The 13,092-nt window shown below is 41.8% G+C and overlaps 1 protein-coding gene and 1 long non-coding RNA gene across 34 annotated transcripts in view; one reads left to right on the top strand and one right to left on the bottom strand.

The window, feature by feature from the left end:
- The window catches only part of ANK3 (ankyrin 3), a 296,280-nt gene that overhangs the window by 65,221 nt on the left and 217,967 nt on the right, over window positions 1–13,092 (bottom strand). For 17 of the 33 annotated variants that reach the window (XM_068688711.1, XM_068688729.1, XM_068688723.1 and 14 more), the window contains 2 exons: window positions 7,751–7,886; window positions 4,706–4,808 (listed from right to left, as the gene is read on the bottom strand). In XM_068688711.1, coding sequence (XP_068544812.1) covers window positions 4,706–4,808; window positions 7,751–7,886 — 239 coding nt within the window. Of the gene's footprint in view, window positions 1–4,705; window positions 4,809–5,968; window positions 5,981–7,750; window positions 7,887–9,365; window positions 10,227–13,092 lie in introns of those variants that run through there. The other 16 variants (XM_068688739.1, XM_068688721.1, XM_068688713.1 and 13 more) reach the window with 8 other exon arrangements.
- LOC137859558 (uncharacterized) lies at window positions 8,480–13,066 on the top strand. The gene is made up of 2 exons (XR_011098373.1): window positions 8,480–9,032; window positions 10,469–13,066. It is a non-coding gene; the product is annotated as an uncharacterized lncRNA (long non-coding RNA).

Here is a 13,092-nt window from a genome sequence, read left to right as displayed (position 1 = left end):
TCTACACAGGGAAGTTTTATAACTTCCACCTTTTATTTTTTAATTTTACTGGATTTTATTATGTACTGGCATGCAAAGGTACTGTAAATGAACTATTTGAAATGGAAATATAAGCATTAGTAGTAAATCTCAGAAAGCCAGTCATAAACATATGAAAATACTTCTGTTCAGAAGCTTCCACAAGACAAGCAAGCAGACAGTGCTCTGGTGTTGGCCAGAGCATGCAACCTTCCTACATTATTCTGGGCTTCCAGAAAATTTCTCTTTAAACATTCTTTGCAATTCAAATGAGCATCTCAGGTTTACTTCCAAAACCCATCAATATTATCATTTTCTGCCCATCAGTAGTTCTAGCTGCAGGGTACAACTTTGCTTTGTCGTATGTAGCCTACATTTTTTTGATACCTCCTTCTTTTGCTATTTTAACTCTTTTATGGGGATCTTCTGTCAGTCTTCATGCTGTATGATAGGTACCGAGGCCTGATGGTATGAGCACAGACAACAGTAACAGGCAAACACTGCTAAAGCATGGCATACGCTAAATACTGAAATACACCAAGAGACATAAAAGATAAAATGAATGTCATTAAAACAGTGGAAATTAAACAGTAGCAGTGGATTTAATTAGCACTGCTTTGAAAAATATATCATAATTTAGTTTACTGAAGACAGTTGTATAATTTTCAGTAAAACATTGGGGATTCTTCCACATTTTTGAAGAGCCTGCAGTTTCAGCAGGAAAGCCACAACTGTGGATTTCTGCTATTCCAAGTGATTTAACTCTGTAAGAGCTCATATGGACTACACGATCACTTTTGACACCAAACAGCTGGTATCAGATTTGAAAAATTTAGATTAAAAAATACATTTATTCCATTGCCAAGTGATGAACTTTATCATCCTAAACAGGACAACACATAAATTTTGTAACAAATGCATAAAAAAGGAGGTCAATACAATTTAGAGTTTGTCATTCAAACGTCTGCTGAGCCATCAGAGTGTCACTGCGCTGAGGTGCAGCCATGTACCAGGACATACACGTCGACAAACAAAGATGGGATCACATTGACTGTAAACAGATGAACAATGCTTAACATCTCCCAGCAGCACAATGCAGAAAACTCAACGTAGCGCCATGTAATTTCTAAGTAAATACCACCCCTCTAAGACACTCTGTGCTAGATAGAGACGCTGCTATATCCACACAAGTTGCCCTAAGTTTACTTCCATGCATAGGGTTCCTTGCTCTATTCCTACACTGTCTGTGTATGAGGTGAGGTTTGTTGGTTTTTTTTTTTTGGATGCATTCCTTTCTGACAAAGTGCATTCAAACAGATTTTTGGACATATTTACAGCCAGCAAAAGCACAAAACCTGCAGCCAATAATTTTGGCAGAAACAGGCTAGTAAAAGCTAATGGCTGAACAAATGAATCTTACACACAGCACACATCTGTTGATCTCATTTTGTCGATCTGCTGAGGTGTTGGATTTTCCAGGCAGGCAAAGAAATCTTCCTGTGCAAGCTGCAATATGAGCAGTCCAGGAGATGGTACATCATCCCTGACACCAAATCGCAGGATTGATCCTGCGTTTGGTCAGGTTGCAGCATTCCCTACCTGGGCTGAGGGAGATTAAACATGCATTGCTACAGGGTGTGGCGCTCAGATGCAAATGCATGTATGAAAATACTGACAGTTCTGCTGGCAAGAATCCCACTGGTTGCATAACTGAATATCCAGGCTGTGTAATGCCAGAGTTCAGCAAACGGAAGAATTTACGCTTCCTCCCAGATGAATTTATCCAGACAGAAGAGATTCAGCAAGCTGCTATGCAATGGACAGTCTGAATCATCCTGCCTTTGGCTCATGTAAATTATTCCACAGAGAAAAGTCGCTTGGATTTGGTCTGAGTTACTGCATCCATAGTAACGCAGTTGGACACAGGAATTTTAACTTTGCTCTACTCTGGTTATGAGGCACAGTATGGCCTGGGCTCAGCCATCCCTGTTGAATAGGTCACCTAAAGCACTAAATGCAAATGAGGGAATGTCTTTACTTCTCAGGCAATTATTAGAAAATCCTCTCAAACACCCAACATGTCAGCAGCCAGGTTCAGCCAAGAATAGTTTCAAGTCTTCTTCGTTTGACTCTTTTTAGACTTCCAAGTCTCTCAGTGATCTTGGGAAGAAGTGACCATGGGATCCTCTGATTCCACCTAAGAAGCCAACAGCTGCCCCATCTCTTTTATATACTTTTGTGATAAAATTAATTCCCTTTACTCCGAGACTGCTGCTGCTGTAATGAACTCCAGACAACTAAAAGGTTTACAAAAGAAGAGAAACCAAATATGCAGATATGCAATGGCTCACTGCTTCTTCAGAGTTGTCCAGTGCCCCAAAACACAGCCTTAACAACTATCAGCTTCCAGATGGTCTTTCAGGATATTGGTTTTGAGTCATCATGATCTTTGTTCCTATAACTTCCATGGCTGGAACACTGGAATATTTTTTTCCTCACTTTCTCCTGTCATAGCACAGATTATCTGGAAGCCCAGTGATGTAGATGAGGAATGTAGAGGCAGGGGTATTCTCCTTTGCCCACATGTACTCTTCCTGCTTCGGCCAAAGCACCATAAAGCTTAACACATCCCTTTGGCACATGTTTGGGCTGGGCTGAAGAAAATTCCAGAGGACGGATGCATCTCTTTGCCAGGACTTTAAGGCTTGCAAAAGCCATAGCATTTTTTTTTTTCTCATGAAGGTAGTTCTTTGTTTCACTGTTGTTTGTTTTCAGGGAACTCGTGGTTTTACTAACGTCTCAAGACAGCCCCGAACTAGAACAGACGTTGTTCCTGCTATTACCTTCATCATTCCTACTCTGTGCCTGGATATGAGAAACTTGAAGTTTGTCTAGAGCATTAAGATTAAAATAACATTTAGAATTAGACCGTCAGCCAGGCTTCCAGCCTGGCTTCATTTTGCATGACAAATTTGGATCAGAGCTGAACTGCAATAATTGCACAATCATTGCTGGATGAAAACTGGAATTACAAAAATATGAAGACTATAAATGCAACAAAAACAGTCTGAACTCTACTGCTCAGCATTAACACTAGATTTTCATATCCGTTGCTTTTTAGCTGAAGAGCAACCACTGCAAGGGATTCTCCAAAAAGCACAGAGATCCATAACCACTCATACAGAATATTAAGTTTGCTCTAAAGTAGAGCTCCTGTATATGATGTGGGGTCACTGCAACTCTTCCATGTACAGATAAATCATTCTTAATTTTCAAGAGTTATTTTGTAATACAAAGCAGGTTAACAGTACACATTACAAACAAACAATGTTCTATGGAGTTATTTAGCGCAGTGCTTGTCACTTATGAAATGCAACCTAGCTGCTAAATCAATGCCATCTACTTTGATGGTAATCACAAAAATGACCAGAACCATTAAACAATACAATATGTTCTCAGGCGGGAGGGCCTTCCTTTCCTCTGTTACATCCATCATATCAAGAAGATTTAATGAAGGCTTAGGAGAAGTAACTGTTGAAACAACATTAGGTTCTCAGCTTCAAAATACCAGTTTTTTTAGCTGGCTGTTCCAAGGTTATTGGAGGTTTAAAGCATTTCATTTGAAAGTAGCAACCTATTAATAATAAGTTTAATTGCTAGAGAATCCAATTTATGCCCTTCTCAGAATGCTAATAAAACTGTGTGCAAAAGCTGTAGTAAAACTGGATAATTTGCACTACACTGGAATTTATGAATTAATACAACTAAGGCTTAAAATGCTAGAGTCCGCCCCTGTGAACCCTTTTCCCCATGATAGCATCCTCTGAGATCAATAAACTCTACGCAAAAATACTTGCCACTGCTGAAAGGTACCTCTGTGTAAAGGGCAGCAGAAAAACTGTTTCATTAAAATCCACCTTAAGCTCGTCCAGGACGTAACAGTTCCACTTCATAATCCTTTAACTCATAAGTAAAGACTTTCTGGTGAATTTTTATCCAGCATCCTAGCAGACCTCTGGCTTCTATGATCTAGAAACTCAAGCAATTCTCTCAAGTCTATCAAACACTGAGGAGCTCACAAAATAAAGCATACAGCACCCTATCACCTCCAGCATTAGTTTTCAGAAATACTTTCCCATGCTATAATCAGGTCAAAACATTCTGCTTTTGTTGTATTAGTCATTGCACAAATGTTTGGAAGATACATAAACTGGTTAGTGTATAAAAGCTTAATCTTCACAAGGCCAATTTTTTCCCAAGAGTAGAAAAACAAGAACAGCAGTTGGAGTCCACTCTACTTGGACAGAATGGGCAGACATAATCCATGGTCTATAAAGTGCAGACAAAAGTTGTTTAATGTAAAATATGTTGTTCTCAGCTTATCAAAGCACTCTAAAGATGCATGTAACATTAAGCTCGTGAGTACTCCCAATGACTTGAATGACCAGTCCTACATTTAGAAACATAACTGGTCCCTTTCTAGACTTTTGGTTTGGGAACACATCACCCTGTCTCTTGCAGGATTAAAACCACAATGTGGTAAACCTATGATTTGTTTCTTTCAGCTCTCCTCTTCTCCTTTTTCAATGAGTAGTGACAGTTGCTGCAAGCATGGCTGAGGACTACAGATCGACATTCCTTATAAATAAGGAGCACAAACACCTGGTGCCAGACAGGCAGCACATACCTGATCCTTTGCCGGTACCAGCAGCTCTTCAATCATCATGCTGTCTCGGGCATAAGAGCTTCTGTTCAGCGTGTAGGACCTATCCGAACTGAAGGAGCGGAGGCTGTTGTATTTACCATTTATCATAGAAAGTGCAGGTGACAATGAGATGAACAAAAAATAAAAATAAAAAATTAATACATGCAACTTCCAGGGATAGCATAAGATGGCAAAATATACATAATATATGAAATAAATACAAGGGAAAAATGGAATAAGTAGTATTTGACTCTATTTCAATATCTCCTTCCCTATAAATATACATAAGCAAAATCACAACAGATGTTTACTGCTTTGGCAGCAATGCTGTGTCTTTAGAATAAATCCACAAAAGTGTATTTGAGTATTTAGATGAACTTTGATAAACGTCTGCATGTCCTAATCCTGCAAGGAGACCCATGAGGGCAGGTCCTAGGGGACCTGTGGGTAGGTTACAGTGACTGCCCATACGGCTCTGATTGCTGCGTCAGGTTAAACTATGAGCAAGTTTTATGTGGCGGTGTTCTCTCTTTGTGGCTGAACCACTCCTGACTTTGTCGTAAACACCCTAGTTACTCGAGAAAAAAAAGGATAAGAATTTTGAAAAAAAATGAAGAAAGAAAATCGATTTGCTTCTTAATGATTAAATGCAAATGCCAATGCTTTGGAAATTATTTTGTGCATGTTAGACTATTCAAAAATTAACAATGATCGCTCTGAATGTGCTGCAACTGAATCAATGTAGGAGTGTGTTACACTTAACCCTGGAAGATACATAATGGTATGTGCTAAAAACATGCTGCAGGCCTAGACATGCTTGCTACGTGACAAAAAATAAAGTAGTAAAAAACGTGAATTAATAAGAAGCAACATCCAACAACATATTAACACTTTTGAACTAGCAACACTATTCAGACTCAAAACTGTACAACTTGTTTCATGCACTTTGTAGTTGTTAGTATAACTTTTCTAGTCCCTTAGCACACGTTCCTCCTTGTGCTGGAAGCAGAACTGGGATCTTTATTACATACTGTAGACATATGTTAAGCAAACTCTTACATGACAAAGGGTATAACGAAATCAAGTTACATTTGTTAGAACAACAAAGGGATATTCTCTAACACTAAGCAATCTCCCCCCACCCTCCACTCAAAAATAAAAGCATGTCACTTTCTAATGCTGAATAAAATGAAGATGAGCAATGGCAGCAGCGGAAAGATGTAACACGATGCCATGCCTTCTTACCTGACTTTTGGACTAAAGCAATTTACAGTGGAAAAGAAACAGGAGAAATAGAAAGCAAAGAATCAGACGGGAAAAGCAAGATGTTATGGCTGGATGGCTAATATATTTAATGTGTTTATTTCTTAATGTTACACTCAGAATCAGCAGTAAGATACGTTCCCAGAAAACTTTTTGCTATGTAAAAAATACTGTATTTGTCTCCTCTGAGCATAACATATGTGCAATGTAAAAAATGAGTTACGCAGCAACAAATAGTAATGGCGCTGCTAAAATCAGAAGCATGGGAATATTAGATTTCTCTCAAATAAACAAATAATATGAAGTTGAACCCTCAAATCTACTTAACAGTGAAATTCTGCTCTCCCACTTGCAGAATGAGAATTTAGGCCAGTGCAGGAAGAGCAGTGTGATGTGGGTAAGGTGTCCTGTAAACCAGAGTGCCCAGCTCTGTACGCAGACTTCACGCTCTCCACCATCCCTGCAGTACTTCAGAACTGACCCCATTGGTTAGGGCTGTGTGTGATGACCTTGTTCATGCCAGCTCGAGTTTAAAAGCAGCACGCCAACTGCAAATTAGCTTTACAGAAACTTAAGATTCTCCCTTCACATCTCTTCTCCTGATTTTCTAGCTAAAAGACTATTAAAAAGCATTTTGGCATTCCTTGCCAATGTATTATCACATAAATACTTATTAACTTACCTAAAAATTCTAAGTGAAGCAAAACATGGCTGGGCTATTATAAGGAGCAAATGTGCACTGCATGCTTGCATTTCTAATGCAACCATAACAAACAAGATTGAAGAGCAGACATCTAAGCTTTACCTTATGGGAGTTGCCATTCACTGTTAGACAATGAACTCACTTTTTGAAACAGATCTTTAAACTACAGTGTAGGAAAAAGACCTCGGGGCTCCAGCTTATGAGGTTTAATTATTAGCTTCAGTACAATCCAACTGTCAGTAAACACATTGCAAATCCACAACTATGGAGGTAATCTCTACTCATACAGTTTTATTTGTTTTGAGCAATGCACAGTGCAGGCTTTAGCAAGATTCAAAGAAGAAATCTAAAATGTTGATCTAGAAACACCAGTTTAAGTCAACAGTAGTCAGATGTTATATTAAGTCTACAATATTTTATCGGGTTTACAGAAACTCTGGCTTGTTTGCTGCAACATACAGAGTATTTCCTGTCAAATGAAACCTTACTACAAATTCAGGGTATGCCTATTTTTTTTAATATATATAAATATTTTTTTAATTTGGGGAGAAATTTCTTTAATATTGATTATCTCTGTTTACTTACTCACTGTCACCTTTAAAGAAATAAAAGCAGTAAAATAGCAAAATGATTTCATTCAGTTTTTCTGGCATTTACATTCCTTAGCTAAATTAATTTATTAAAGAATACTCAGAGATGAATATCTAATTGATAGTTGGTAGTGAAAAGAAACCTGGCTGTTCTTGATCAGTTTCTAGACCAGTTGCAAACTCACAGGAAAGACATGCCTTAGAGACGGATCAGAACATCAGCAGATACCAGAAAAAATGAAGTTCCTTTTCTGTATCATTGCCATAAGAAGCCGACATGAATAAAGATTATGAAATAAAACAGCAATGAACATATGCATTAAACGTGTAGTATTATCATAACACAGAAATACATCCCCTCTACTACTTCGTTTCAAAATCTCCAGTTTTGTGTGACTCAGGTTTTGTGTGAAAGAGCACTCTTGATTTGCAAGAGCTTCTAACTGTGGTAACACACAAACACAGAAACACCAAATACAATACCTGGCAGAGCGGGCTCCCAGGCTAAAGCCCATGTATCCTTCTGCGGGCAAAGAATCATCTCCCAACTCTTTTAGATCCTGGGGTCCAAGATATTTATCCGTATCACCTGTCATTGCATCCTCACCTGCCAGAAGAAAAGCCAAGCTGAAATCAGAAGCTACATGTATCGTAAATGTTTGTGTGCTTAGTAATTCACAACGCCCTTCTCTGCTTGCCAACAAGTAATCAATCCCGTCAACCCCACTTTCCCTAAGGCTCTTTCCATGCAGACCGTCAATTACGCACCCTCTGAGCAGGCCTGAGAAAATAATTTTATTGGGGGCATATGTAAAAGGCAAGTCTGCACACTGACATAAAGCCAATAAAGCTATATGAGGGTTGACTTTTGCCCAATCATTTAAGCGAGCTAAGAGGTTCTACTGTACTTTGAACCATTACACTCACTCTTGCTTTGCTTACCAAGAAGCCCGAGCTGATGAATCACATTGAGTCTCTCTGAATGCTAAAAGAAACGAGCTCTGAGGCACAGCCTGCTTGCCCATCAGTACTGAAAAGTGCAGGACACTTGAACAGACACTGACTAATACAAGAGGCCTGCCCTCCACCTTTGATATTTCTCAATAACTTTTGCAAGTTTCAATGTAAGAGGGTTTTTGTTTTCATTTTTCCCAAATGCGGTGCTCTACACGCCCTGACTGATTTTATCCAGGTAAGACAAGTGCTTTATCAAGGCTCTGGACTTTACAGCCAGCTGGGGGGCAAGGGGCTAGGGCATGGCTCCTGCATATCACCCGCGGGGAGCAGAACAAAGCCGTGCCCCAGACAAGCACTCCTTGTTCGGCAGCATCTGGCAGCCAAAATTCACCGAAGTGACACTGTTTGAAGAGCTCAGACCGTCAGACATGTTTGATACACGGACATCAGCTGAGAAGTAGAAGATCAGCGTGTTAGAGAAAAAGATAGGAAAGTTAAGTCTTGGGGGAGGAGGGCAGATGTCGCAAAGGGTTAACGGAGCAGTTCGAGCTGGCTGGGAGCATTTGCATACCATTACATCATGCAAAACCTACATTCCTGCATTGACAGAGCAAGTCCAAAATATGCCTTATGCAGCCGAAGGAGATTTTTTTCCCTGTTCCCTCTACAATGCAGAGCAGAGAGCTCCCTGTAAGCTCATTACTTGCCTACGCTCACGCTCTCCTCCTTTGTTGTGAGTATCCTTTGGGCGTGTAAGAGTTGCACAACAGAGAAGTTTAACAGCGGACTCGCAAAGGTAAGCGACTCTGCACGCCCGGCTCCGGTTCCAGCTTTCATTCAAGGAGTTTCGGCTGGTTTCCATTCACTTAACTCAGGAAACCACAGGCGAGCTCTGGTTTTAAACTAACAATCAATTCTAAAAATACCCGTTCGGCTACTGCTCTGCAAACGGCAAACAAACGACAATTTCTCCTCCAACCCAGTAACAACGATTATTTTAAGTAACACTTTAAAAGCTAAAATAGTTTATAATATACCACAAAGTATTGGAAAAAAGAAAGAAAGAAAGAAAAAAAAAACCACATAAACAGAAACATTACATATGAAGTTAAACTTTAAAAAGTCTTACTGTTTTGGAAAGCCATTTTCACCAGCCTGGTGAAGACTTTTTCCCTGATGTTTCCAAGAATTCCTATTAGTCCTATTAGTCCTTAAAGCAGTGATTTAAAGTTAATCTCCAAACCAGCACAAGCAAACTAATCCCTGTGGGTCATATTCGCTTCCCACACAACAACTGAGATCTTCTTAACATCTTGATCTCTTCGCGTGTATTTTAGGCCATGTGCATCTTTGTCCTCGCAACTCGGATCAAAGTTCTTTTCAAATATGAAACAAAATGAAAAGTAATGACTACGGTTTAAAAAAAATAAAAATAAAAATCCCTTTTTAATCACTCCGCAGACATCCCTTTAAAGCTCCTGCTGATTGGATTACAGCCTCCCTTGGCAAGCCTCTCGCCCGGTGACATAGGCGCAGGCTCTCGGGTTATTTGTATGGAAATGGGGGTGCTGTGAGGGTGCAGCTCCGCCGTAACCCGAGAGCGGGGCTGGGCCGGCAGCGGGGCTGCGGGAGGGCGCCGCGCTCACACCGCCCCTCAGCGCCCGGCCCGGCCCCAGGCCCCAGGCCGCAGGCCTCCGGGAGGAGGTGGCGAGGCCGAGAGCGGCTCCGAGCCGAGCGGGAAAGCTCCTGCCCTCGCCGCAGGTGAGGCGAGCGCCCTGGCGCTGGCAGCCGGTGAGGTTTTTGCTGCGGAGTGGCGCCGGTTCGCGGAGAGGTGGGAGCGGTGCCACGGCTCCTCCGCCGGCTGCTGCCAAGCTGCTGGAGCGCGCTGGAGGTGCTTCCTTCAAAGGGAGAGCTGCACCTAGGAGTGGTGATTTCAAAGAATGCCCCGCGTTGCTTTGGGATCGTGGGAGGCTCCGGCAAAACGGGTGGTGCACGTTGCAGCAGCCCCGCGCTGCTTCATCCTCCACCTCCCCGGGCAGGAGCGCTGCCCTCAGCACGCTGCAGTCTCACCGCCGTCCCACCAAAAGGCGAAGACAAAATGCCTCTTGGACACAAAGTGCACAGAAATGCCCCAAAAGTGAGGCCCCGATGAAAAATAAAAAGAAAATTGCATCACTTTTTTTTTTTTTTTTGCAATTGCCATCCTTCTGTTTTCCTTCACTGTACATTAAGTGTTGCAGAAAGATGTTCTCTTGTACATCATGGGCAAGCACCGCTTGGCAGCTATAGGAAACCACCCAGTCCATGGAAAGATGGCAGCAGCAGGTCACAGCAAAGGTCCATCTGGTCAAGAATATCCCTGCTATCACAGCAGCCCCACTTCACAGAAGAATGTGAGAACATGAAACGGTGTAAAGTCCTCCAGGACATTTTCTAGCTGGCAGTGATTTGAACACATTTTCTGAACCCAGTAGAAGTTGGTATAGTCACAAAAGGCTATTTTTTTTTTTTCTCTTTTTTAGTTCTTGCAGGTACATTCTGAACTCGCATCAGCTTCTTGCATTCCCCGCACCATGGATGTGTGCAAGGAGTCCCAGGACGTAAGCAGCTGTGGCACAGAGCGCAGCCCTTCTCACCTGCATCTTGCTAGTCTCACTGGTGCATCCTGTTCTTGGACTTCTGGGGAAGCAGCAAGCAGCCCATTACCGGCTCACTTTGCCACCCACTATTTCATATGTTCTGGCCTATCCCTCATTTAGATTTTCTTCTGTGATAGACAATCCTACTCTCTTTACTCTTTTCTTCCCTAGCAGCTTTTCCCTATCTCTGATCACCTTTGTCACCTTTTCCCACACTTTCCCCATTTTTCTGATCCGTCAGAGCCTGCCTCATACAGCTGGGAACTGCAAAACCACAGGGTAGGTGCTCTTTTTAGAGGCCAGTGAGAAATGCAGGCTCTCTGGCAGCAGGAGTGAAGGGATCGTGTGGCTTGGGAAAAGTCCCAAACAAAATTTAATCATAGCCTGGGATCCGAATGGACATTTGACACTGGCTTTGCTAAAGAACTCTGAAGCTTTTGCCACTCCCTGTCAGGAGTCACAGCCTGTCAGGAGCTGCCTAATGGCAGAAGAGGTACAGCCACAGGGCAGAGCGGGATGCTTCTAGCTGTAGCCAAAGTTTTGGTTTCACACAAGGATGAAGAAAAGCCAGTACCAAACCACTGAAACTTTTATTAATCTGTAAAAGTTTATGGAGACAGTCTCAGAAAAACGAGCATAAAAATATAATAAGTCCATCCCTCCTAAAATCAGTAACAGACTTTAATGCATGAGGACATCCTGACCTGTCTTAAAGGAGCTCATTTCTGGTATCCCCGCACCTATTCAGGGATCAGGCAGCATGTCCTCATGTCCTCCTAGGACATCTGCCTAATCTGCCAGGGACTGATTAGCATGATACTTACTCCTACCAAGAGAGAGGAATATCCATTAAATGGGTTTAAAGCACTGTTCTTATTTACACTAAAATAAAGTTACATACTAAAGACCAAATTAAAAAACAAAAACAAAAACCTAATTGTATTTCAATGACCATCTAAATTCTCAGCATCTGAACTACTGCTGTTTTTTGCTGTGTTTTTTGTTTTTTCCTTCTTTACTGCTCACATAGTTTCACCCCTCTGTATCAGCTTCCTTTGCCTCTGGAACAGGGGACTGCTGTGACAGAGCTCACTGCCACTCTGTGGCTGTCACAGCAGGGCTCCAACACCCACCACCAAAGCTCTTGCACCCTCTTAGAGGGATGCACTGAGGCTAAGCATCCAACTCTAGAGGAGGAGGAGCCCTGGGGGCCTCCCACAGAAGGCTCCCAGTGTGCTGATGCCCCCCTGGCTCCCCACCAGCCACAGGGTGTGCTCCTGGCAGCTGCACAGCGGGTGGGGTGCAAGCTCCATCTGGAGATGGTGAGAGGAAAGACCTGGTTCTGGCAGCCTCAGACTTGACATTTGTAAGATCTGAAATCTCTTCAGAAACAAAAGCAGAGCACTTGCTCAGCATGCAGTGGAGAAAGAAGTGTTCTATATTCATATACAAACTTTCTGCTATGTAAGGAGATGAGCTTTCATTTCTTCCCACACAATTGTGTTGAAATCTTTCAGAAAAAAAGGCCATTTCTGTTTTGTGGTGGAGCAGTTTCCCAGCACCTAACCTCATTTAGGTGTAATTACCAGAATAGTCTAGGAAAAGGAAGGAAGATGTCCTCTCTAATCTAGTCTGACTCCTAACTAAATTGTCCTCTGCAGGGAAGAGAGAGAATTTCTGTGTAAATACTTATTTAGCAGACATATTAAGAAATAAACAGAAAGAAATAGTTTCCTGACACCTGCCTCCAAGCTCTGAGAATACCTTCCAAGCCTTCAATTCCTCTTACAAGAGAAACCTTGAGGTTTGTGGCATATTGAGAAATCACTGAACAAGTTTCTCATTTAACAATTTAGCTGATGAATGCTCATCATGAGGGCATGAATGTTCAAGTGAGGGGGAGTTCAGGTTTGGGATGTAAATTTGTGCCCTTCTCACTTGAGAATTCATTCCTCAGGTACTGGCTTTGTCAGAGTGTGTTACCACCTTGAACACACTTGTTTCAACTAGCTTTGTGTATAAATGGCCTATCAGCACTGGGGAGCTGTGGGGAAATGCATCAGTATGTTATCTTCATGGCCGCACAAGGCAGAAGCCAGGTCAGCGGGTACTATCTCAAAGCCTGTAATTCACTGCCTGCCTTGCACACTGGAATGCTTCAGCATGGATTAATAAAATACCTATTATTCAATTTGAGAGCTCCTGTTCCGCATTAGG

Source organism: Anas acuta, chromosome 7, assembly GCF_963932015.1.
Source record: "Anas acuta chromosome 7, bAnaAcu1.1, whole genome shotgun sequence".
In the NCBI taxonomy this organism is placed as follows: domain Eukaryota; kingdom Metazoa; phylum Chordata; class Aves; order Anseriformes; family Anatidae; genus Anas; species Anas acuta.
The sequence above is the reverse complement of the archived record's forward strand: the minus strand, read 5'-3'. Positions and strand labels throughout refer to the sequence as shown.